The sequence below is a fragment of the Idiotropiscis lumnitzeri genome, chromosome 5 (genome assembly GCF_059441095.1).
Source record: "Idiotropiscis lumnitzeri isolate Australia: NSW breed Sydney's pygmy pipehorse chromosome 5, RoL_Ilum_1.0, whole genome shotgun sequence".
Lineage (NCBI taxonomy): Eukaryota > Metazoa > Chordata > Actinopteri > Syngnathiformes > Syngnathidae > Idiotropiscis > Idiotropiscis lumnitzeri.
Window position 1 is genome coordinate 22,679,886 of NC_142395.1, and position 26,010 is coordinate 22,705,895.

Here is a 26,010-nt window from a genome sequence, read left to right on the forward strand (position 1 = left end):
TGAAATAAAACCCAGACTCTCACTTTGGCTTTAAACACTCCTCTCATTTTGTGGCCCAAACTCTAAAGCTATTGTCATTGCTCTTATTCAAGCGCCAAACCAATTGTCATCTTTAGAATTGTTTCTTTGTTTTTTTTTTTTATTTCCTTTCAGTTTAAGCATAGTTTCTTTTATTTCCTTGAAGTTTGTGTTGATTTATGCTGATATGTGACTTCATCACATAAATGACATACAATGAACTTGGAAACAAAATAGCAACTGCTCAAGCAGTTTCTCCTATAACGCCATTGTAAATCTGTCCACATTTTTTTGGATCTGTGTTATCCTCATAGTTACAGTATCATGTATTTGTATAAAGAGCTTCATATCTCAGCTGTTAGAGATGAAACATTTTTTTTACAGTATATATTTATTGGAAATTAGAGTGGTTCTTTGAGACATGTTTGATTGGTTCCATGACCATGCACATATCTTTCCCGATTGAAATTGTTATCCGTTCATTCCAGACTTCCTAAAGCACCTAACAAAAATGCTTGTAATGTGTTTTTTTTTCAACTTTATAATATTGTAATAAAAACATGCAGTAATTAAATCGGACAAAAAGAAATGAGGGAAGCGCTGACGCTATTCGTTAGCCGGTCTGTGGCGTTTTGCATTGTTTGTTGACATTAAGCTAAATTGACTGTCGTAAGGCAAAGTTATGACGATAACCCAAGATCTCCGAAACGAACCTCCTGGGACATCAGACAATATGAGCAACACGGTGAATTCATTTAATTCTGCAGAATACAATAAAGGATGACATGGATTGAATGTATTCTTCTTCGCACTGTCCATCAAGGACGTAATTGGAAGAGTAAATTATTTCACATTAACATCATTGAAGGAGGCTTCAGCCCACATTTGCCGTGCATGTCCCGTGGACATAAATCGGACCATGACGGCTTTTCTACGTGTGTTTGGGAGATTTTTGTTATGGTCTGATGAAACCAAGGTTGATATTTTTTTGGCTGGGGGGGCTCAAGACATTTAAATATGTGTCAAGACAAAAACAAATCAGCTATGACAAAACTTGCAAACAAATAACAAACACTGTCGAGTCATAATTTGAAGCATGTGTTCATGTGATGAACCAGTTGTGCCACGTAAAAAAAAAAAAAAAACGTTTTTCCATAGATGTGACAATTACATCTGCAGTGAGACATGCGAGTATAAATGGTGGAATTAGAAAACGATCATAAAGCCGACAGACCACAGAAGGAGCCGAGGCCATGGGAAGTGAACCGCAAGTGGAATTATTTGATCTCCACTTTCCATGAGGCAAACGTACATCCGACCACATCTGTAATTTATCATCATTTGAATACATCATGGAGTGTACACTTATAGTTACAAAACATCGTCTCTCCTCTTAAACGTCCGTTGGCTCACTGTAGCCTAGGATCTGGAAGTCTTTTGGCTTTTCTTTCACTTTTGTACGGTACCAAAAATGGGAGTCATTGATGGCAAAGCTGGGAAATATAATGGCCACACAACCAGAAATTGCATTTACCCATGGATAAGAAGTCAGTGCAACAATAAGCAGATATCTTGCGTATGAATGAAGACTTTTCACATTTGGGAGGTCATGCTGACTTTTCCGCCACTGTATTGTGCAAGATTAAATGTCAGACAGATAATTATAACACCAAGAAAGATGTTCTGTAAATACACACTCTCACCCCAGTTTGCTTTATCCTGTTAAAGCAGACGCGTGTCACATGCAGCAACCACTAATGAGATGTTCACAAACAACCTACACACCACCTGTTATTGAACAAAAAAAAAAATAATAATAAAACGGCCACCCTATTTCTTTGCACTTTATTCTCTCTCGTACATTATTCTGTGGAAGGCTCTGATAATTCAAATCAGTTAGAGCCAAAAAATGAAACGGCTCAGTCTTTAATTGAGCTTTGATGTGCATTCAATTGCATTTAGGTACACTTGTACAATGTTTTCGCAAATGCCTAATAGAGCTATAAATCACCCCAAAATAAGATTTTGAAATAAAAAAAAAATAATAATAATAATATTAAAAAGTCAACCGCTACTTTTTAGTTTTTCCACTTTTCGCGGTGGTTCCTGCTTCCAATTAACCGCGAAAATGAGTGCAGCAGTACTCAGTATGCCGAGTTTCCCATATGATTTTATTTATTTATTTTTTATTATGGACAGTAAACCTTTTTGACCTCATAAAACAAAGAGAAAATGTTCCCCGTGGTGAAGTGTGGGCTCAATATTTGTTGCGCATTTTACTGTACTAAAACGAGTCACAAAAAGTGATAAAGATTTTTTTTATAAATAAATGAGAGGCATCTGATTGCAATTACAATGTTTTATTGTAACTGCTCACCGTTAAACAGGTAAAACAGAACAGCACTAGCCTAAAGATAACATCCACATAGGCACAGTAGAGAGACGTGGCAACCTCAAAAACAATAAAAGAACATTTGTTAGGCCACATGACTTGGAACTGGAAGAAAAAAAAAAACAATGTGTCGAAGTTCTATTATATGCGGCCATCCTTGAACTAATTACAATGGGAAAAAAATCTGCTATTATTTCCAGACCAACACAGCATCACCTTTAACCATTTCATGTTTGCATGCAAAAGAGAACCATAACACAAGTCCTTCATTTTAGAGTTGGACAAAATCTTATGAAGAACACATTTAATTGCATCCATGGGGTGAAGTTTGAAATAAATCTCTACCTCTAATCTCGTTGCACACTTGAGTACAATGACAATAAAGGGATTTCTAATTCTAATTGTAAAGGGAGAGTGTATTATGTGATGTGTTTTCACGTTTTAGTTTTAGATTCATCTTTTGCTTTTTGCGGAAGCATACAGGGGGGAGAGAGAGAGAGAGATTATTATATCTTTATTTTTTTAATATAGTAGTTTTTTTCTTAAATTCATATTGTGTATTACAGCAATCTGTATTATCTTGTCTAGAAGCAATGTTAAATTGATTAAAAAACAAAATCTATCCGTCCATCCATCCGTTATCCGATCCGTTTATCCTTACGAGGGTCGCGGGCATGCTGTAGCCTATCCCGGCCAACTTCGGGCAGTACTGTAATGTTGAGAACATTTATTGTCTAGACCTCAAAAGTCAAAATCCAAACTCAGGACTTGATTGTCAAAACAAACAAATAATATTTTATACCATGTGAAAATATTTAAAATCTTACAGGCCACTCCTCCTGGCTAACGTACAACGTGGCGTACCGTAATTCATTTCCGGTTCTGTTTCTGTTTAGCAAATAGATTTTCTCTCCGGAGTCCAGACACTTGCTGAGACCAGCAGCCACCGCCTCTCTCGAATCTGCTATGGAGTTAACACCATGTCACATGAGTTTTTAACAAAAATAAATATTGATTTTAAAAGTGAGTTATGCTGGTATATAATTAGATTGACAATGGCTATGTTTGATTTAATTATATTTATTGACAATATTTAGTCTTCTTTTTTTCTTCACTAACAAACACTTTCTTGAGAAATCAACCTTCCACTACACGTCAACAAACACAGAATAGGCCCAAAGTAGAGGGAAACGAACAAACAAGGAGAGCTATCCCAACGAGCAAGACCTCATGCACCAATCACCACCAAATGAAAGAGGAAGAAGGCAGTTTGACTGGTTTTAAAGAACATTGTGCAGTTTACAGACTCACCTCAGATAGACAAGTAACAAGACCATGTCAAAACAGTGACTCGCGTAAAACCAGGAAGACAGACGTCAAATGTCTTTGTTATTTTTTCTCATGAAACATTATAAAAAAAAAAAAGAAAAACATCCATCAATGTGATCATTCAACATGCAACTGATCCAGTTGTGTCTCTCCATCCTGAAATTCCTTGGATGGCTGCACCATTCTCTTCATCGTGCGTGTGCAGTAAGCCACAGCAGCACAAGGCTGAACCGAGGGCCTGTCGAGATGTTACGTAAAATGTTATTCTGGGTTATGGAGAGGGAGGTGCCTTCAGTGAGTTACAGGATCCTCCCTGGCTACTACCTGTGGTCCCCTGGTACTGCGAAAAAAAAAGCACAGGAGGAAAACATTAATAGTGGAACCGGAGTGGGATTTTACAAGGCAAAAATAGTGACGCTTCAAAGATAACACTTGAGTTTACATAAAGCAGACCCTGAAGTAAAAAAAAAAAAATAAAAAATGCAGAGCACCAATCACGGTGCACATTTGGTTTAGTTTCAAAAATTGTGCTTGTAACAATACTTTAACTGTAAAAAATGGCCAACAATTGTGATTTATTGTCAATAATCTTAAAGTTCTGACATTTAAAAAAAAAAATTGGGTTTATTCATATTACCTATTTTCACTTCATGAGATGTGTCTTTCAAATAGCGTCGTCAACAAACTGACGAGACAAGAAGGAAGGTTGTTATACTCACGTCAAGAATTAAATGGGCATTTTTACTCAATGTTTTATTGTGAAGATTTTGTAGGCAAAGACGAAGTGCAAGTATAAATGGCATACAGAAAATGTGTCAATAAATGTGCAATTTAGGTGTTAATAGGAGTGTTTTCAATACTAATACCTACATCGTCTCCTTCTCGTGCTCCCACATCTTTTTTACATTCATGAGACATTCAGCAATTTAGCAGTTTTCCCCTTATTTTTAGTTCAAGAGTAACTTTTGTGTCCTAGTAGTCTTGGAGTTCGATGCTGTTACTGGCCGCAGGTTGTTAGCAGGTGGCATCAGAGGAAGAGCTAACCCACTAATTCAAGACTTAAGGGGTGCTGTGATGAGAGGATTTTCCGTGACTCTAGCGTGAGAAACCAGTTGGATTCGATTGAAGATGTCTGTTCCAAATTAGCAAGGCGATCACAATTTGGCCACCAGAAGTATGAGCAAAAGTTTTAAATTAGAGCAACAAACTTTAGCTTAGTGGCGCTTGGCTCAAGCCAATCTTTTTAATGAATTTTTGAGCTTGATGAGACTGACATGACAGAATTAGAAAGTCAAGTCAAGTCAAGTCAATTTTATTTGTATAGCCCTTAATCACAGACAGTCTCAAAGGGCTTTACATAGCCACAATCGACATCCCCGATCTTAACCCCCAGGAGGGCAAGGAAAAACTCACAAAACCTCATTAGGGGAAAAGTGAGAAACCTTGAGAAGGGACCACAGATGGGGGAATCCCCCTTCCAGGATGACCAGGCTGCAATGGATGCCAACTGGGCAACATTTGGCACATACAATGATGCTATGCAATAATAGATGAGATAATATAAGAGTCAATTGAATGAAAGAAAGAAATTATTTTCTAGGCCGCTGTTGAGGTCACCAAAATTGATGTTGAAGGATCCTTACTGCCCCCTGGTGGTTATTTACGGAATCAACGCAAAACTATCCTGCATCCACTTGGATGGGGAGGTCTTCAAAATGTTGAGCTGAGTCTTTATGGTCAATTGAAACAAACTGTGACTCTTACAGAAAATTGCACGTCATCTTTTTTTTCTATTAACAGCCATGTAACCTGACCAGACAAAGTCGATGTATTTCCAGTGGAAGAAAATCCATCTCTTCTTGCCTTAGGGCAAAATGATGACAAGGCTTTTGTCTTCCCCTTTCCCTCTCATTAGTTTCCCACTGTGCTATTTCAAATAAGAATGCTGATAACGATTTCAAATGACGTAACTGGTACAAGCCACGAGGAAAGCAGGCAGCCTTTTGATAAGGACAAAACATGAGAAGTTATTAATGACGTTGAGAAGAGCGTAGTCTCTCTCTCTCTACTTTTGCTGAGCTGACTCCATGAGCTCAATCTTTCTTGCTCGTCTCCTTCCCTGTTTGGTCTTTTTGTCTCACGAAGTTTGCATGTTCGACACAGCTTTTTTGTGAACTGGTTTACTTGCTTATTTATATTTTAATCGAATGACTGGTATGAGACGGGCATTCATACTCATTCCGATATGTATGAGTCGGTAAAGTGATTTTTTTTTTTCTTATGATTTTACTGCTCAGTTTGCTGTACGGTTTCTTGAAAGAAGCGCATAGCGGTGCCATTTTTCAAGGACTTTATCTCAATCGAATGCAATAAATATCTATTTCAGTTAAGTGTGGTAGTACTTTTCTCGACCTTGCTGGTGTGAAATGTCATACTACAGACGCGGATAAAAATGTTGGTACCCCTCTGTTAACAAAAGCTTAAAAAAATAACACAAATAAGATTGAATTATAGTCCAACAGAAATATATTTTTTAAAAAAACAGGGAAAAAAAGTGGTTGAAAAGAGGATGTCATTTGGCAGCCATTTTAAAGAAAAGTTTAGTAGACAATTGTGATTTTCATGCAGCTTCTGTTGAATGGCAATATCTTAAAAACTATGTGGGACATTATCATTACAGTCTGGAGGACCGAAAGGTACAGTGAACAGCTCAGCCAGATTCCTTCACCCTCCTGGATCAAGGGGAAAAAAAGAGCAGGCTTGGAGAATTCGGCGCAAGGAAGTTGGAGTATCGGGTGAGTGGAATGAATTGTTTGCGATTGTTGAAACTGTCAACCAAAATAGAATTTGGCAGTCAACACACAGGTCACAAGATTGACTAGCGATGTTAATAAAAAAAATATGAAAAAAATTCTCCACTCAAAATATCCGTGGTGTAGTAACCTTTGCGATATTTCACATTTGGTTTAAACGGAAATGACTAAGAAAAAAGTCCGCGTTTTCCAAATGGTTTCGATAAAAAGATCACACCTTGAATAAATGTACCTTTCATTGTTGCAAAAGAAAGCCCTGAAAGTATTTATTTGAAAGAAAGTTTTTATCAAGGCTTCCCTCATTGTCTTCATGTCGTTCCATGTAAATAAGTTCGCCAAAAGCAGTTTAGCGCTCTGCCAGCCTCCCCCGCCATTATTTTACAGTCTTTGGGCCATATTTCTGGGGGTGCTTTCATTCCAGTCATGATATCTCTGAGCAATTAGTTGAGTTAAAAGTTCTAGTTAAGAAATGAAGTGCATGAATACTTTTTTTTTTTTTTTCTGTACTTCACAATGACAATAGAATCTGACCAGCAGTGTACCCTTTCTCATTAAGGAAGTTAATGAGGTGATAAATTCTCTAAATGCCCTATTTTCCTTCTGACAAAGGACTTCCTACACTTTGCAGATAATTAATTCAAAGGCATGGGCTCTCGAATTAAAGCCAAGCCTGGCCGAGAAAGCTATTTCTCTCGCTCCACTTCAAACTGTCTCCCCAGAGCCAAAACACTTGAACCTGCTTTGCCCGAGGTTAGACTCCAAAATACGTCCGTAGAGCCCAGGCTCCAATTTGTTTTCCTTGGACATTTTCTGCATTGCCAATATGGACTCACTGGCCTCTTCATTAGGTGCACCGACACGATACTGAATAAGGGACAAAAAAATGTACCTTTACTCAGACTCTGCATCCCATAATCATCATCTCGTCTGTAAATGTACCGTCCTAATACTTTTTTCTGGACTATGAGCCGCTAATTTTCCCACCTTTTGAACCCTACGAATTTTAACGTGACACAGCTTATTTATGATTTTTTTTTTGCTGACGAGCTGCAAGTCGTCAGTAATTTACCCATTGTCTTGACAAATTGACCTCGTGCGACAACAAGAGTAAGACTGAGAGGGTTTTTAATGCCACTGTCTAACTAGATCAGGCGTGGGCAAACAACGGCCCGGGGGCCACATGCGGCCCGTTAAACGTTTTAATCCGGCCTGCCAAACTTGGGAAAAAAAAATAACTGACCGGTTTTTAAAATAAAAGTTTAAAAAATGAACTATATTTGCGTGACCCCTTTCCTTGAAAATATTATTTTTTTATGGCTAAAATTAGCTGTGGCTTTTAATCAGAATTGTTTTGTTGTTTATTTGTTTATTATTAATGGCAGACTCGGAAATATAAAGAAAAAGGCCTATTAAGAATTTGACTAATGCTGGCACTGTTGACTTGTTCAAGTCTCGTGAGCGTGAAGAAAAGGGCGGGTTTTTTTTTCGTGAATCCGACAGAAGCAATAATAGATACGTACAAATGGAGGTCGCACAGTTTTGGTCCCGATGAAATTATTTGACAATACAAACTAATGGAAATGACTCTTAACTGAACATTTTGTTGTGTTGCACAACCTTTTGAAGCATAAAAAAAAATATTTAATTCATTCTCCCTGAGACTTTTGCATCTGTCAACGGGTATTTTGGTCCTCTCCTGTTCTGCTCTCCTGCTCCCCTTCCGTTTTGAAGAGTGCCTTCTCGAGACTGCACGTTTCAGCTCCTTCTACAGATGTTCAATATGATTTCGATCAGGGCTCGTTGAAAGCATCTTGAGTTTAACAATGTTTTGTTGGTAGCGATTATCGGATGTTGTTCTGACACTCCAGAATTTTGCCTGGACAGTGGCTTTGTGATTTTCATTTTGGTTTTCATTGTAGCATATTTAAGCATTCGACGAATATTTCAAATGTGAATCCTCCGACTTGTATCGACACACATAACTGCCACATCTTATTAGAGTTACACATCTTATTAAAGTTATCACCTCCACAAGAGGATGCCAGTGGGCGACAGGTTTCCGGGGGTAGGTGAGCATTTCACTCCAGTGGTCCCGACCGAGGTTGTCTGCATCGTTGCCAACCCGACACACACCGATGACCTCATTATGACCGACGCTGTGCGCACGGGAGGAAAGGCGAGACAAGTTGTATGGTCAACATCTGCATTGCAGCACGCAATGTTGAAAGTGAGGTTAGGAAAGCGTGTTGAGTGATAGCCCGAGTTTGCAGTAGTCAAAACCAGGGAGAGAATTGATGGCGACATTTCTTACCGGTCATAATCCATCACTGCAATCAACAGGCTGATTTGTTCGATGTTCTCGGGGGGAACATCGAAAACAATGGCCTCGTTATAGACAGGATTCAAAGTGTTCCTCTTCGTGGAGGTCTTCCGCTTCTTTAGTCTGCGACCGTCACACATGAGTGAAACCTTCACATATGGATCTGGAGGGTTGGCGGTAAAAGAAAAGAGTTCATAATTCAATATATTCCACACACAAGTCGAGGCTTGCGACAACGTCACCGAGACAGATTCAGACTTCTAATTACCGGATGCACCCGTAATGTCCATGGCCTTCAGATTGCGAGCTTTTATCATCGTTATGGTCAGTCTTCCAGCAGTCGGTAAGTAACACAGAGAAAACATTAGATCACCCAGGTCCACGTTATCCTAAAAGAAAATAAATCACATTTCATCATTCATGGGATTAATATTAAATACAGGCGTTCATTTTTCACTCGTGTTTTCATGGCCTGAGCTAAGCAATGACTAAGAGTGTGCTTGAATGAAGGCGTGTTCATGTTTCTGCACAGATGGAGACTTACAGTATGCTAGAATGGAGAAAGGCAGAAGCACACTTATCACTTGCTCTTAAAATAACTCGGGGAAGAGGTGAGAAGCTGCGCACAAATAAGTCTGGTGGAAAACTTGTGTCTGATTTGGTTTGAACTGATTCATTGTTGTTACGAGGCAGAATATTTTTAAGATTGAATTTCATCTGTGCAAGTGGGCATTTCAAGGAGCTGTAGTGTCACGCGCACTTGTCAGTTAAGTAAAGCATGGCCAGACGTTTGAGCCTTAGCCAAAGCATTTCTGTGGTTTATCACGTGGGCACTCTACCTGCTTAAATGGAGGCGGCAAAAAAAAAAAAAAGTGTATCTTTGTCGTTAAGATGCAGTTTTACAAGTGCTGATAACTGCTGCAGGAGCAGCTAATGTTATTTAATAATGCTTCATTATTCATTAGTCTTTATTTAGTAACTCCACCGAATTATTGCAGCACATTAAGACTTGTTAAACCATTATTGTATGTATAAAATCTATATCAGCATGTTTCATTGTATTTGGTTATGTCTTTGTCATCATCATTATGACCTTTGCGCATCGATTGCGAGGTTTGAGTTTAAACGACCGAGGGCTATGTTTAGCAGCAAACTCGGTGCATTCTGGAATGACTGTAATGAATTCAGTTAGGTAGAAATGTATACATAACATAACACGGCAACGTTTTGAGTTGGTGATTTCTATGTTAAATGAGTGGCCGCAAATAATTGTTATCACCATCACCAAAAATGCAGCCAAAAAAAAAAAAAAATAAGAAGTTGTGTTAGAAGTATTAATGAAAAATATTTAAAATGTCATAGTCTGTGCAAAAAAGAAAAAAAAAAGGTCATTTTGTTTGTATTCGTATTCCCCATATTTTGGGGGGTATATTAAAATGTATTTTATTGTTATTTCATACTTTCAGACTGCTCTACTGAGACAAACACTAAAATGTCATAGAATGGATCCAGTGACATCATCATATGATTCAAATTGTTCTTCAGCGTATGTCTTCGGCAATCATGCTGCAATAACAGATTGTAAAATCAGGCAATGAAACACATGCTCAGTGTCGCAGGAAATACAGAAGCAGCAATTACGCTCTCATTTCTCTCCATTGAGGTGAATATGCAAAAAGTGCCCATGGCTGCGTTGTATTCCCTCGCCGAGATGAACTGTATTTACTAAGATTGTTGTTTTTTGAGACAAGACAAACTGTGTGCTGTGTGCAACAGTCTGCGCTGTGTGTGTAATGTGTGTGTGTGTGTGTGTGTCGGGGCTATGCTCTCGGCAATGATAGGGAACACAGATCACCATATGATTAGAGAGCGCCAGACTACCAATCATTTGCCACTGATGCATCATGCATGCCATTCTAGTGTAGCGCTGATTAACAATCAATATGGGGGAAATGGCAGCACCCATAATCAGCAACCATCATTTCAGATTTTCAAATCAATATTGTCAAAATTAATACTAACTCAAGTATTTGAGATGCGCTGACAGAACAGCATCTCAATAAACAGTCCCCCCCCCCCCCAATCTGTCGGAGTTTATATTATCGATGCCGATAGGTTAATAGAAATCAAATATGCAATATGAGATTCCACCCGGGATAAAAGTCAGCAGCCATCACAAAGTGATTGCCTTGAGCACATATTCCGTTTTGGATGGTTTACCGTTATGCTGACCATAAACAAAAAATGACCAAATGAATATAATTGATGCCTCAATCCCATTGTGAAAAAATCTCCTGATTACATTTGGAACTGGAGAAAACAGTGCGGTTGATCATTGCACCAACTGCTTACTGATATTGTTCTGGCCCAATTAAGCGGGCAAAAATATTTGGCTGGCCCTTCCAAACCGGCAACAGCTCCCTATGTGCATACAAAATGCATTCAATGTCTTTTTGAGACATTATGATCAGCCATTGTACAATCGAGTGTGATTGCTTTTGCTAAAGGTTGTAATTTCAACAAATGAGATCTTGCAATTACACGGGGCAGCGTTGACTCCGTTTTCTTCCAGTGAGACAAAGCACAAGAAGATTCAAGCAGTTGCTAATGACTTCTTTACAGACCTCTGGTATTTAATTTGATTTGATTGTTTGAGGAATCCAATACTCTCAGTAGTGGACATTTCTGACCTATTGAAAAATGAATGCGTACTTTTAGACTGTGATTGATTAAATACTGGCCTATTGGTTAATTTTTCTAATGTTTTGTAACGTAGATCAATTTTTATTGAACACTGACACTGAGAGATTTTCATTGAACCATTTAAAAAAAATATGATCGAAGTAATATTTGTTGACTGCGCAACAGATATTTTCAACCTCCTGTACCTAAACGAGGCGACCAAAACTCCAGGTGAGTAAGAAATAATATTGCAAGCTAAAATGTCTCAGCATCTATTTGAACTGACCTCTAAATTGTTGCTTTTAGTTTGCTGATAAGAGCTGCAAAATTGGTCCATTTTTAATTTGAACATCTGTGCCTTATTTGGGTATCACAGACTGGTTCTCTGCAGTAATCAATGAAAATTGGGTTGGCGTAATAAAGGTAGTTTTCTCTCAGTGCCTTTAATTGGATGACATAAAGATTATACAATGTTTCAGGTTTTACATTCACAATAGGAACTTCCATTGATGTCCGACTCAGCGTCATAAGGGTACATTAGTTTGCCCCAATATTGCGAGTTTGAACTTGAGGTCCTGGACACAGGAATAGGACTTCAAAATCTCATTGGTGATTTTCCTGAGTCATGTCAGTAGATGGAAATGTATCGAAAGGTTGGATTTTGTGGCTGTAAAGGTCACGAATTGCCGCTTTTCAGATCGCAATGAAAAGAAGAGATGGAGTTTCTATCGCTGCCTCATTTTTAAAAGGTTTAATTACTCACCGTGGAGACGTATTTGATTTCCCGGCAGAGTTTTGTCTCCCGTGGGAAATCTGCCAGATCCAGGAAGTTGTCCACAACCACTTGACCAATAATGTCATGTCGTGAAAATCGGTCGAAGTCATAGACGCTGAAGTGCAGCTTGCGTGTGGGAAGCTCTGAGTAGGCCACAGGAAACAAGAAAACCTCATCAAACACCGGGTTGAGCGTCTTGCGGTGCACCTTGGTCTGATGCTTGGTCATCCGATCGGGCAGCAGGTAGATCTTAACGTAAGGGTCAGAGGTTCCGGAGAAATCCTTGGCTGGGAGGTCCTCTGCTTTGTGGATCTTAACAATCAACTGCTCCAGGTCACAGTCAAACTTGAGGATGAAGTGGAGGCACCCACATGCTCCGCCTCGGTGACTTCCGTCGTCTCCTTCCAGAGAACGTTGTTTGTAGAGCTCAGGTTTGAGGCGCCCGAGGCCCAGTCCCATTCCTGTGAGCGAGTCCTGCCTTTGGAACTGGGCGACGTTGAAGTCGGGGTTTGACAGGTTCAGATGCCGGCGTATCGAACCTTGTCTGTGGAGAACAAATATCAACAGCAGACATCATTCGAGTGAAGGCAGTCTTTAAGATTCATGGTTTATTCTTTCATTTAGATTGTTTCCTGTGTTTTTTAAGAATATAACATAATTTATGGAGAACGAGTGACACGTATTAAGTGTTTCTTTGAAAATAACTGACCCCATTTCTGACATGGAGTTCCCGGACGGTGAGGGTTCTGTAGTCTGTCTCTGGATACGAGGGTTGGTATGAACCCCGTTTTCCCGACTTTTTTCTTGGGCGTCTAGTGGAATATCTGGGGATGTGTGGCTGATCTTCATGGCGACCTCCGGTGCGGCGAGGGCGACAGGAGGCGGTGATACAGGAGATACTGGAGCCTCCACGGATATAACCGATGCCATTGGCGTTGGCTCCTTGGCGATGGAGCAGTGGGACGACTCACGGCGGGTGTGGGCGGGGGGGTCTACCGCCGTGTAAACCGGTTGCCTCGGCACAGGCTGTGAGGGCAAAGGGCTCATGGCTGGGTTGAGGTGCCCCCCGTGCGGTTCCTTGGTCGTGGGGGAGAGACCCCGCTCCCTCCATGGTATCCAGCAGAGCTTCCAAGATACAAAGAGGGAGACCCCAAACAGAGCCAAGCCACAGGCTGTCACGACCAGTGACAACAGACTCACCGACACATCTGGTCAAGACAAAGAACAGTGTCAGGAGTTTGAACAATAATCGTCTACGATGGTGATTCTGCATCAGAAGCAGCCAGAAGCGTTCTTTTACGGTAGTATCCTCAGTCCTTGTGTTTCTGATGTCGTTTTTTGTTTGTGAGCGTGACGTATACACAGTGTGTTACTTATTTCATTGGTCTATGGAGCATTTTTGATTGAATTTTGCGGAAACAGCCTTTTGCCATATGACGGGATTTGAAGAATTCTGTTGTTGAACATATTTGTTTGGGCTAGATTGCTAATCATAGGTCTCTCTTGATAACTTGTGCATTGTAAAATAGAAATATTAAAAAGTCAGTCAGTCACAAAGTGTGCTGTAGTTTTTGTGGAATGTATACCGCCCATGGTTGGTTCTCCAACCAATTCTTTTCAAATAAATATTATGCTTCTCTGCGACAGGCACAACCATTTATAATAAGAGCGAATTTAAGTCCTCCATAAGATTTATAAGGACCTCGGCTCTCAATTCTCCCCTGGAGTGTCAAATTTCTGCAATCTTAACTCATTCACTACCAGCCGAGGAAAAAAATGTATCTTTGACGTATTTATCCGTCAATGGTAGTCAATAAGTTAAGTTAATATGTATGTTCTGTAGCTCTCAATACATTGCCGAACAGCAAATGACTTGTCTGCTTCACAGCGTGTATCAACACAAAAGAAAAAAAACAAAACAAAGGCTTCTACAAAAAAAAAAATAGCACTAAAACAGCATGATTCATGTTGTGATACGCTTACATTTCCATGAAATGGTTTTGCAACAGTGTTTCATCCTTGCTTATTTGGGGCTTAAGATTAGGGGATGCCGTTAATATTTGTCAACTGTTGGCATGTGGAGCCATTTGAGACTTTCTTGCGATGAAGGGCTATATAAATAAATTTGGCTGGACTTGAATTTGAGACGAGTAATGGTGGATTTGTTTACACCAAGACGGGGTGTGCTCGCCCCCATGCAGCAAGGTCAAGTGCGAAACAATACTCATCAAAGGTTTTCTGAACCATTTCTTCTCAGAAAATTCTCGTGTGGGATGAACAAATTCTATCAAAAGAAATTGTTGAGTCATAACGGTCTGATACGCGAGCTGTCACGTACAATAACAATGTGTTTTTTTCCTGCGTGATCATAATTTCAAAATAAACATCTCTGCTACATCAAGACACAAGTGCAATGGTTTATTCCTACGCATAGAACCACCTTTGGTTCCGCTTTTAAAGAAAACATCTAATTAGCATCTGTCTTTGTAAAATAACATATAATTACAGTTGCCAGAGAATGATGGCCACTGTGTTTATTTCACTGTCAGAAGACTTGAAATGAGCACATATTTCATGCAGTAAAATAAATGATGTGAATCCACCTTTAACACCTCCACTTTCCGTGACTGTGATGTGGTATTATTTGGATCAATTACGGTGCTTTATAAAAGCAAAATCATACAAGTACAAGAGCTCTGGATTTATTATAGTAATAATATGTATAAGCAAAAATAGGCATCTTGCTTTCTAGTGTGGTCATTTCTTGAGTAATACTCTTTCTATGGCTTTCTATGGGGCTCACATGCATTGTCATTTAATATTGTATTATAACAATTTTACAGGACTCAACTGTTGCCCGGCAACAACTGTTGAGATGTAGCAACCATCTTGTTTATACAGTATGTGAAGATGGGTCCTATTTCTAATGGTTGGGAGAAGCAGGGTGGCAATTGTTAGCTATCGTGATCAAGTGGCAACTGACCCTCCCATCTCCCACCTCACGCTCACACATTTGCTCCTGTATGGTGTTTAAATAAAATCAGTCTGCCGTGTCATTCTGACAATGCCTATTATTGGCTTGGTTCGCCTCGTTCTGTGGGAGGGCTGCGAGGCAGACTTGAACTCAGGTCGTGTCTTGACTCTGCTGTGTGCGATTGGCTAATAAAGCGGGTATGTTTTAAGGAGTTAGAGTTTTGGGACCAATTTGGATGGGATTTTCAAGAGGACACTCAAAGGACAATTGGTCAAAATAACTGCCGATCACCTCATCATAGTGAACAAAGATGTCAAATCCACTTTCAGGAGAAGAATAATGATGCATTCACCAACTTATTTGACGTTGTTTGTCCCAAAGTGTCAAAGTAGCGGCAGCCTTTTGACCAGTCATGCTGATATGGAGAATCATTATCATAATAATGAGCTGTATTTCAGTCATTTTTCTGTCATGAATGCAAATGTCTGTCAAGATCAAACTATTCTACTGCGGACCAATGCCAAATTGTAAATCTTAGTGGAAATGCACCTCCTGCATATTTCCGACTGCTTGCTGTGCCTGTTTGCCAGTTTGGCACCATACCCGGCGTTCACCAGCACAACAAAAGTGCTTGTGCTTTTACATGCTCGGCGCAGCTGACAATTTAATGGCAGAAATGCTCTCTACCCTCTACTGGGATCACGTCTAAGTCCGGCTCAGGAAGTAGACCGATGGTGTAATGCAATTTTGGTGAATTTGATTGGGGCACCGGCAGACAGATTCTGAGCCTCGTATTTCATTCATAAATATGACAACGGTGAGAACCACACTCTCTGAATAACTATTTATTGAATGTGTTATTATTATTATTATTATTATTATCATTATTATTAGCATAATTTTAAAATCATTCCCTTGCACACAGCAATGTGGGGACTGACATATGTTTTTGGGGTGGACCTGCATACTGTTTTGCCACACCTGCCAACAGCAGTGATCGCTGCGTAGTTTTCCGCACAAATATGCATCCACGCAAGATGTGAGTGCACCACATTTAAAGGGAATGTGAAGGGCTTCATTGATTGGCAGGGAATGGAGTGAGTTGTGCTCACACCCACAACAGTGCACACCGCACTTTTTCTTTTTTTTTTTTAAATAAGATAGTTTACAGGCATCTGTAAAAATACCAATATTCGGTCTAGCATGGCTCTGTACAGATTCACACATCACTCCGTTCCGGACTTGCGCCATAGGGAATTGAGTAATTATATTTGTGGAGAAAATGATGTATACCATTTGTGTATAGAGTAAATCCTTTTTTGTGACATTTTTGTTTGGTGGTGGCCCAAAGTTCAAATTTGGTTTCAACATTCCATAAAGCATGTTCCCACATGTGACTGTGAGATTTCAAGTTTGTTTTTGCAAAATGTAAGCAAGCTTGAATGTTTTCCTCTATAATCTAAGGCTTCAGTTTTTCCACCTCACACAACAGCTGAGAGATGAGAGGAAATGAGATCTTTTTATTTGATGCACTAAACAGCCAGTACTTGCCAGAAATTCCTGCAGATCCTTCAATTGTGCTATCATCCTCTTAGCATCCTCCCTGACTAGTTTTCTTCTTATCTTTTCATACATTTTGGAGGGATATCCAGGTCTTCCTAATGCAACTGTTGTGCTATATTTTATCCTCTTGATGATGAATGTCTTCATCGTGTTTTTGTGGTATTTTTAATGGTTTGGAATATTTTTTTGGTCTCTTCCCCAAATGATCTATTTGAACAATAAGATTACTCCATTTTTGTGGAAACTCTCTGTGGACCCAACGTTTGTGCTGTGAAATATGACTACACAAATGCCTTCGAACATCTGAACTTTATTTGAGGTTAATCAGTGGCAGTTTAAATGGTAGTATGTGTAGGCGGACTCGCATTTAACATGAGTTTGAATGTGATTATTCAATTTTGAACACGCACACGTCCCCAGACATTAGAGGGTGTGCACACTTTTGCAATCACTTTATCTGACTTTATTATTCTTATATTATGATGCAGAAAAACCTGGTGTCTGAAAAGGCGTGTGTTGACTTTTTTTTTTATATCCACTGTATGACATATTTTCAGTTAATCATTTTGTTTGTTTTTGCGCCCATTTGGAAAAATAAAATCTATCTTTTTAAAATGGATTTGTTTGTAATATACAGTGTTAGGTTAAATCTTGAGCATGTATGTTGAATTAAAAGCATCACATCATGCTCCAGCATGATAGCATCGGATGAGGTCATTTGAGCCCACTAAATCACAGCGACGAGTGAAAACAAGAATCGTGTGTGGGCACAAACTAACTGACAAAGAGTTCTTTCTGCACTCAGCTCAAAGATCCTGTGAATACCAACCCCGAGTATGAGAGGTTTGGAAGCGGAATGTACACAAATGGAGAGACCTGCCATGTGAAGGCAACGTCATGTGGGCAGGCTGCCAGAGAGCAGCATGAGAAAAATCTATCGGCATCTGGAAGGATTCAGAGACTGTATAACAACAAAGAGAGTGAAGCAATTTTAGAGCATAGGGCCTTCAAAGATGCGAGAGTGTAGGAGGCAACCTAGTGCTGAAAAGGCAATCTGAGAACGCCTCCCTCTTGAGATTGTGTTTGTCTGAAGATTCCCTCAGCATGATATTTGTCCGCGTTTGCCTCTATAAAAACCCATAACGAGAACATAACTGTACATGTGAGTAGTGGGTTATGGTATATGATTATGCGTAGCTGCAGTTCAGATTATTCACTCAACGAAAGTGACATAATCCACCTGTTTGGTTTTCGTGGCATCATGACTTTAAATCTTGTGAGGCCGATCGCTAGGCGAGAACCACTGGGGTGTAATCTCACAAATCCATTGAAATAATCTTTGCATAATCACAGATGACTGATAAGCATTATTAATAGTATTTCTTCCACTCCCAGTTGAAGTTCACGAATGAAATTGAGCATCTAAGGAATGCAAGTTGTTTAAAGCAACCACACAACTTGCTTTCTGCTAGTTAAATGCTGGCACGCATTGCAAAACGCCATAGATGGGCTAACAGATTAGCAGCATTAGTTGCAGTTTTGCGCCATTTAACTCTTTCAATGCCGGACATTTTCATAAAAGAAAATGTATTGAGTGCCAGACAATTTAGCTCACAGACAATTGTGTTTTATGACTATGTAAACACTGATGCTATCAAAATGAAATAATAAAAGAAAATGCTTTTTGTAAAAAAAATAGATCGTACGCACAACAGTTTAACGTTGCTGCTAACAATTTGCCTCAGACATATTTTCTTCTATAAAATACCAACGACATTACTTAAAATGTGCGTTTGATGGAAAAATTATGTGATGTAGATTTAACTTTGACAAACACTTTGATCATCACAACCTGCTTCCAGTGGTTGTATTTCCAAAAATCTGGCTTCTTTTCTCACACGGAGAACTCGTCCAGAAGCCAACGTCACCATCTGTTGGGCATAGTTAGTTTTTTTTTCATTTATTTCTTTTTTTTTTTTTTTTTTTTTTTTTGCTACTCGTTGAATTGAATTTGCAACCAAGAACAAAACATTTGCCTGATTCGCAAACACGAGCAAGCCTTTGTTGCTCAGTGAAATACGGGCTTCAAGTCGCCCTAGGCTGGTGAACGAAGCAGGCTTTGTTTTATCTACCTTTCAGTCCCACAACCACAAGAACATTGTCCCATATTGTTTTTATTTCACCAATCATCACGCTGCATGTGAGTGTGTCTGTCTTTTTTTTTTTAAACTTTATTTGGCTGTGTGTCTCCGGTGCTGCGCCGCGTGTGACATAGTAAGAAGAACAAGAAGAAGTAGGTCTGTTGGGCCAAAAATAATGTTAACAAACTGTAACTGACTGATAATGAAAGCATGGTTAAAATAACAATGACGGACAATAATATTATTCAGCTTGAAATAATGGCGGATTGACGATGAGACGGGTGGCGGTGCCGCTGGCGAATAACACTCATGTGACCACCTCGGTATTTTTCACCCACAGCAGATCCCTCAAAGCACAATCCTCAATCCACTCATGTACCCCATTGGAGTCATTTTTAGGTAACAATTAAAGGTCAAGATAAAGTCAAGCATAAGATAAAAATTCAAATCAAGTGTGAAGGAGTCCAAATAGGTTTTACCAAATTCACAACAAAGGAGAGAGTCATTTAAGTAAATTGCCCTTGTCTACATCCATTTGATCCCTTCAGAATTCAAAGCTGTCCATTTTCTTCAGAAAGTAGATGTGAATATGGCTCAATTCCTCATAATCATAATTGCTTCCTTATCATTTTAATCTTTCATCGTGGACAGGTGTGTTCTAGTTTTATCTCATGACTTCTTTTTTAGCGTAAGCAAGTGGAGGATTTCCAAGAAAAGCATACAGATATTCACTCATTAACTCATATTATGTGAATAAAGTCCAATAAATGAAATCAAATGATGGGAAAACTTTATGAAAAGACTTGTTGAAAATGTGCAGTTAGACTGCATGCTCTCTGCCTTCACTCTCTGTCTCCATTGCACACAAGCGCGCGCACTCTCGCGCGCACGCACATTAGCTTGGGTGTTCGAAACGTGCCATTCATTTTCGCACGTGACTGATGTGTGAGTCGATGTTGAGACGATTCGCGCCTCTTTTTTTCCCCCTTTGCAACACGTTTTAGCAAGTTCAGTGAAGTCCATTGGTTAATCCATTTTGATTAATCACACACAAACACACAAATCTAAATCCAACTTTCATTGAACATTACAAGTGTGGCTTTACTGCGAGTAGCATCGCGCAGGCAGGAAAATGCAGAGTAATGTTAAAACATGTCACCCTTTCTGTGTGCAGTTATCAGTAATACGTTGGAGGATTGCAATTATCCCATTATAGTAGAACGAATATCAAAAGCAATACTGAGAAATTACCCTTTTGCATACAATATGCAGCAGAAAAATAAATGCATTGTAGTAATGCGTGGCGAATGTTCAAGAAAAAAAAAAACTGTTAAAAAATGTGCACATTTAAATTCGCATTTTGCTTTAATTCATTCGATAACGTTAATGGAGCTGTTCCTCACCTGAGTCCGTGTAGCGTGGCCTGGCCAAATCACGGAAATAGTAAATGAAATCCAGGCAGTTTTCACTCTGCACTTCCCCTTTGGAACAAAGATCTGAGAGGAGTTCAAGTGCCTTTCGACAAATCTCGTCATCTCTGTCGCCAGGCATTTCCCAACAGCATCCTTAAATCATGGAGGCTCTCTCAGGCGCCACCAGCACCAAAGCGGACCGCTCGCCTCACACTCTGCTTTTCCACGCAGCCCAGTCGATCACTCATCCGGCGGCACGCCTACCCACGCGATGGAGGAGCACAAATGAAACCCCGCGCACTAAAAATGAAAAGTGAGCCCAAGAGCGATTGGCGTTTCCCATGTGTGCAATAAACGCATCTCGCGTGAAACGTTCACTCATTTGTGGCCGTCACTCTTCGCCGCACAGTGAAAAGCCACCGGTTGAATCCACGCATTGACACTGCGGCGCGGCGCTCTGTCCACGGAGCTGGAACGTGCGCGCGCCTCCGCGGACTACGGTGCACCACGAAAACGTGTGGCGCGTTCTTACGTTCGGGAAAGTAGAGCAGTGTGTCAATATGCTTTCACGATGATAAGGCATAATTTATGAGGTGATTTAGGATTGCTTTGTTGTACACGCTCACTCATTGAGTGTACTTGCACAATCTTCCGATACTGTTTATCGAAAACTGCAGTTTGACATGCGAACCATATTTGGCACACTTGTCTATTGGGGATTGTACTGTATTGCAAAATACAATAGCCTTCATTTATCAGTCCATCATATTTCTGTAGCTTAGGGATAGCTGGTGTCTGTCCAAGTTGACGTGGACAACACCCTGAACGAGGGTTATAATAGTTTATTTTTTATTATAATTGTTTTTTGTTTTGAATTAGTTTTGTTTGTTCTTTGATTTTCCGAGGGAATGACCAATCATGGTTCATGTGATTTCTGGTTTTGATCATGTGGAAATCGCAAGACGAGCTCTTGGCAAGTGGCAAAATGGCCGCCCCCTGAGATGGATAAAAAAATGGCGGAATTTGCTGCTTAATTCATATCCCACAAATGCAATATTAATCAACCACATAAAAAAAATCTCTGACTCCACCGTCCCCTAAATGAAAATGTCTCATCAATTCTTCTGAAGCCACACCTTCTGCACGGAGGTCAGGCGAGTGAAACACGACACTATCATTTCATACATTTCTACCTTTAAACGAAGCATAGCGGGATTTGGACAGCCCTGCTCTAACTACTACTACTCGTACAATCTCACAGTGGCTACACTGGCATGCGAATCATGTTTATTGTACAGCTATAATACATCTTGTACAAATTTTGAATTTTATGAGTACCTTGTACACTGCAAAATTGCCATACAGCGTCCAATATATATATATATACATATATATATATATATATATATATATATATATATAAAAATATATATATATATATATATATATATATACATTGTGTAGATATATATATATTGTGTATATATATATATATATATATATATATATATTGTGTATAGTACAGGTGTGGGCAAACTATGGCCTGGGGGCCACATGCGGCCCGTTAAACGTTTTAATCCGAAGAATAAACCTTGTTAATGTTTTATTTTCTAAATATTGTGGTTTTTCAAAGACATATATATTGTTGTAATGCTTTTGTTAACTTTCTTTTAAAATTACATGTATTTTTATTATTTTTTTATCCGTTGAGGTGAGGTTACAAAAACATTCCATCCATCTGCTTCGGTCAAATTTTAGAACCCATTGTGGCCCGCCAATCAAAAAGTTTGCTCGCTCCTGCGATAGTAGATAGTGGCACATAAATTTAGCTTCATTGTCTGTCTCATGACATTGTCAGTCACAAGTGTGCATTATTACTATGCTAATTGTGATGGTAGACTTAGTGATTATTGTATCTCATTAGATTATGCATGTTTTGGCTTCTGAGTGCCTGCCTTTTAACATGAAAGAAATGACATGCAATGTGATGCTTAATTTATTCTACAATGTATGAATTATGAATTCACTTATATTTAACTGAATGAGCTGAACTACAACAGCTTGATTCACAGTCATAAAACAGAGCCCATGTGAGAATAGAAGAGGGGGTGGTTACCATTCTTGTTTTTGCTAACACGATAAAACGTTGGAGGTCAACATGGGCAGGACATCCAAACTCCACACAAGAATGACTGAGCGGTCTCAAAATTGCGAGGTACATTCCACAACGAACGAAAAACAGCAGCCGTCTCAAATCAACGATAAGCACGTTTAATGAGCTGTACCCTTCGTGCTTTTTATCGTGTTGCTCCTCTGTTGTAGAAGAGCAATGTCGAGTTTCTCCGCCTTGTCATCAAGACAGCGCAGCCAATATCGCAAAAAATATGACACCCGTCTTTGGCAATTATGAATATGTGAGGTGGGTGAGTGTGTAATAGCGGTTATTACATAATTGTGACGAGATCCTGTTCATCTCCCTGTATGTTTTGGTTTCCTCATACGCTCTGGAACTCACAATCTTGGGCATGAAGTAAAATGCAGCAAGCTCACCACACCGTGTTCTCTGAGTTTTAAAAGGCCATTGTGAAAGATGCCTGCAGACACTCTTGGCGCTGCATGTGTTACATCTCTATAATCGTCTCTTTCCCAACTGGCTCTCACTATTCTACACAGGATTAGAAGAGTTTAAAACGCAGTCTATTTTATTTCTAACTGGAGGCAATTTTTCACAATTGGAAACATCGCAATAGTCCATTGGTGAGTTTGGTTTCCTAACAACAAGAAGGTTACGGTTTGGGGGGGGGGGGGGGCGGGTTTGAGGGTTCTTTCTGGATACGCAAATTTGCAATGCAATGCAAAATTTGCAGTATGAATAAGAAAACTTTCTTCACCCCAGCCACTTCGTCCAGTCCAAGGCATTCCCAGGCCAGCCGTGAGATAAACTCTCCAGCGTGTTCTGGGTCATCCTCTAGGTCTTTTTCCCTGGTGAGATGTGCTCGAGCCGCCTCACCAGGGAGGCGTCCTGATTACATGCCCGAGCCACCTCATCTGGCTCCTCTCAATGCGGAGGAGCATTGGATAATTTTGTGGGCATCATCAGACTGTGAGTCCGTTAGTGAGATGCCGTCCGTCTGAGTTGTCAGTGACAGCCAAACGGCTTGTGTGACCTTACGTCAGTCCATCACTGTTTCCGTCAGTATTTCCGGACGCAATGCCCACCTCTGTATACATCCAATGGAAAAAAAAAAGGATTCAAGTAAGAAGAAATGTCACATTTTACGAGACTTATGATCGTACTGGCATGTATGCAAATGTCTGGCTACTTATAAGAGGACCTGAGAGATATATTATTCTGCGACATTTTCATGACCACTCAGGCAACAACGGCACTTTACAGTGTTTCTGGCCTGAATGTGAATGTCTTATTTTATGCGTCATTCCTGTGATTGGCAAGTGACCTGTCCCGTATCCACGATGCCTCTCACCCTCAGTTGAGAGAGCATGAATGGAACGATGGAATTAGTATAAGCCATCAATCCACTTTAGAGGAAATCCATGGTAAGACGAAGAGAAAATGGGGACTATTGCTTGTAGGCGTTTTCGCAAACCGTTTAAAGTGATTCCGTTTTTTTTCTTTTTTATCATGTAGCTTGTCATGAGCTTGTGAGTAATTCCCATTTTTTGCCAACAGTGAGAGGGATGAAAATTGTTGCTGAGCGTGTCAGAGGCAGCAAGCTCATTCAGAACCAAGAACTCCACAATTTATTTCACAGACATGAGTGCACTTTTGTCAAGTAAAATTGCTGTGCAACATCAGAGGTTGAATTTCCAAGAATGCAATAAAGCAAAAAGAGCAAAATGACAATTTTCAGCAAAACGGGCGTCCGTCAGTGACGGGCTGAAGGACCAGTCAGTTTGACGGAATGCCAACCTTTGCAAAGATTTTCATGCATCATGTTTTGAGAATCAGCTACACTGAAATGAAAGCAGGAAAAAAACTCATGCAAAATCTAAACCTAACCTCTGTCAGTCACAATTCATGATACTCAGATAAAATACTCTGAATTATCAATGCAAACAGTGAAATTAATTCTTTGAGTGTCTTTCATTATTCCATAAAGGGATCCTAGTGTATAACTTGAGATTGCTACCTAATGTTTTACGATGCTCGTGTTGAATGTGAGTGACAGGGCTTTAAAAAAAAAAAAAAAACAGGCACCAACTAATATGAGTCTGCGATGTGTGTGTGTATATGAGCATATGCGTGCACTCGTGCCAACGAAACAGCGGGTATAAGGGAGAGCATGAGACTGCAGGAGAGATCATATTGAGCGTATAAAGAGGAAAAGGGGGGGGGCAGGGAAAAGAAGGAAAACTACGTCAGAGAAAAAATACACTTGGGAAAAATGGATTTTGAATAGCCAAGAGCGGTTTCTCAGGAGTGGATTTTTGTAGCATATCGCCACAACTACATGTCCAAGAAGTGGATTTAAGCACGAGGTGTTATAAACCCCACTGATAAACTCTACAATGCATTATCATCATATCTGACACTGCAGAATTGCATGGATGGTTTTTTTCTAGTTGAGCACAACATACAGGTGGGTGCAAATAAAGGCCCAATGAGAAAGCTTTCTGCCAGACGAATACATCACACGCAAGAGAGCAGCTGCTAAAATGTCATTGCAAAGCAGCAAACAGGTATTTGAAGCTGCTGGTGCGTCTGGGGGCCTGCAAACATCAATGGGTAGCGTGCTCTCGAGGCTTGCAGTTGTGCGTAAACTTTCGTTTCGGTCACTCCTCGCCAATGCACACAAGCAGAAACGGCTGGAGTAGGGCACAGAATAAAGACTAATTTTCCAACAATCGTGTTCACTGATGAGTGCCGTGCAAGCCTGGATTGTCTACAAGGATAGAGTAGTGCCAGGGTGGCAAACGTTAGGTCCACGGGCCAGAAGTGGCCCGTCAGGGGGATTCAATCCGGCCCGTTGGGATCGTTCTGTCTGTCAGGCAAGTTGTAGATCAGGGAATAGTACATTTTAAGTTGGTTCATTTATTTATTTATTTATTTATTTATTTATGTATTTATTTATTTATTTATTTATTTATTTATTTATTCATTTATTTATTTATTAATTTTTACCATTATTTTTTTCAAAATTATACTGCAATGGCTGATGACTATACTTAGTGTCTTTTTGCATGGACTAGTTGGGGAAAATACTCAAAATAATTTGAAACGTAATGAAATCCTGAGCATATGACTTCATGTGTTGAACGTGGCATGTTTAACGATGATTTGAGTGCACACATAAATGTAACAACATGACGAGAGACGTATTGCGCAATACTTTCTGCTCATATTTCGCCTAAAAAAAATCGGATGGGAGTAATAAATCCTAAATGAATGACCGACTGGGTATTTTGCGCCGAGTGCTTTGAAGGTGGAAATGGGTTTTGTGACTTGCGGACTTTTTATCTTTTTAGAATCCCATGAGGGACGATCGTCCTGCAGTCCTTTTGTGAAGAGCTCTTGAAGAAATGAGATACTTTGGCCACTTCATTAGGTACACCTGAACAATCTAATGGAA

At 39.8% G+C, this 26,010-nt stretch overlaps 1 protein-coding gene across 2 annotated transcripts; it reads right to left on the minus strand.

Annotated features, from left to right (window-relative positions):
- Nucleotides 1-2,359: 2,359 nt before the first annotated feature.
- Nucleotides 2,360-20,892, minus strand: syt9a (synaptotagmin IXa). 2 transcript variants are annotated; one of them, XM_088296885.1, is made up of 8 exons: nt 20,411-20,892; nt 13,039-13,537; nt 12,318-12,873; nt 9,141-9,261; nt 8,864-9,035; nt 8,579-8,708; nt 4,377-4,424; nt 2,360-4,079 (listed from the first exon to the last, which is right to left on the minus strand). In XM_088296885.1, exons 1-7 carry the CDS (start codon nt 20,556-20,558, stop codon nt 4,404-4,406), a joined length of 1,647 nt encoding a protein of 548 aa, XP_088153011.1. In that variant the 5' UTR covers nt 20,559-20,892; the 3' UTR covers nt 2,360-4,079; nt 4,377-4,403. The 2 variants fall into 2 exon arrangements, with proteins under 2 accessions (XP_088153011.1, XP_088153010.1); XM_088296884.1 differs by lacking the exon at nt 4,377-4,424.
- Nucleotides 20,893-26,010: the final 5,118 nt, after the last annotated feature.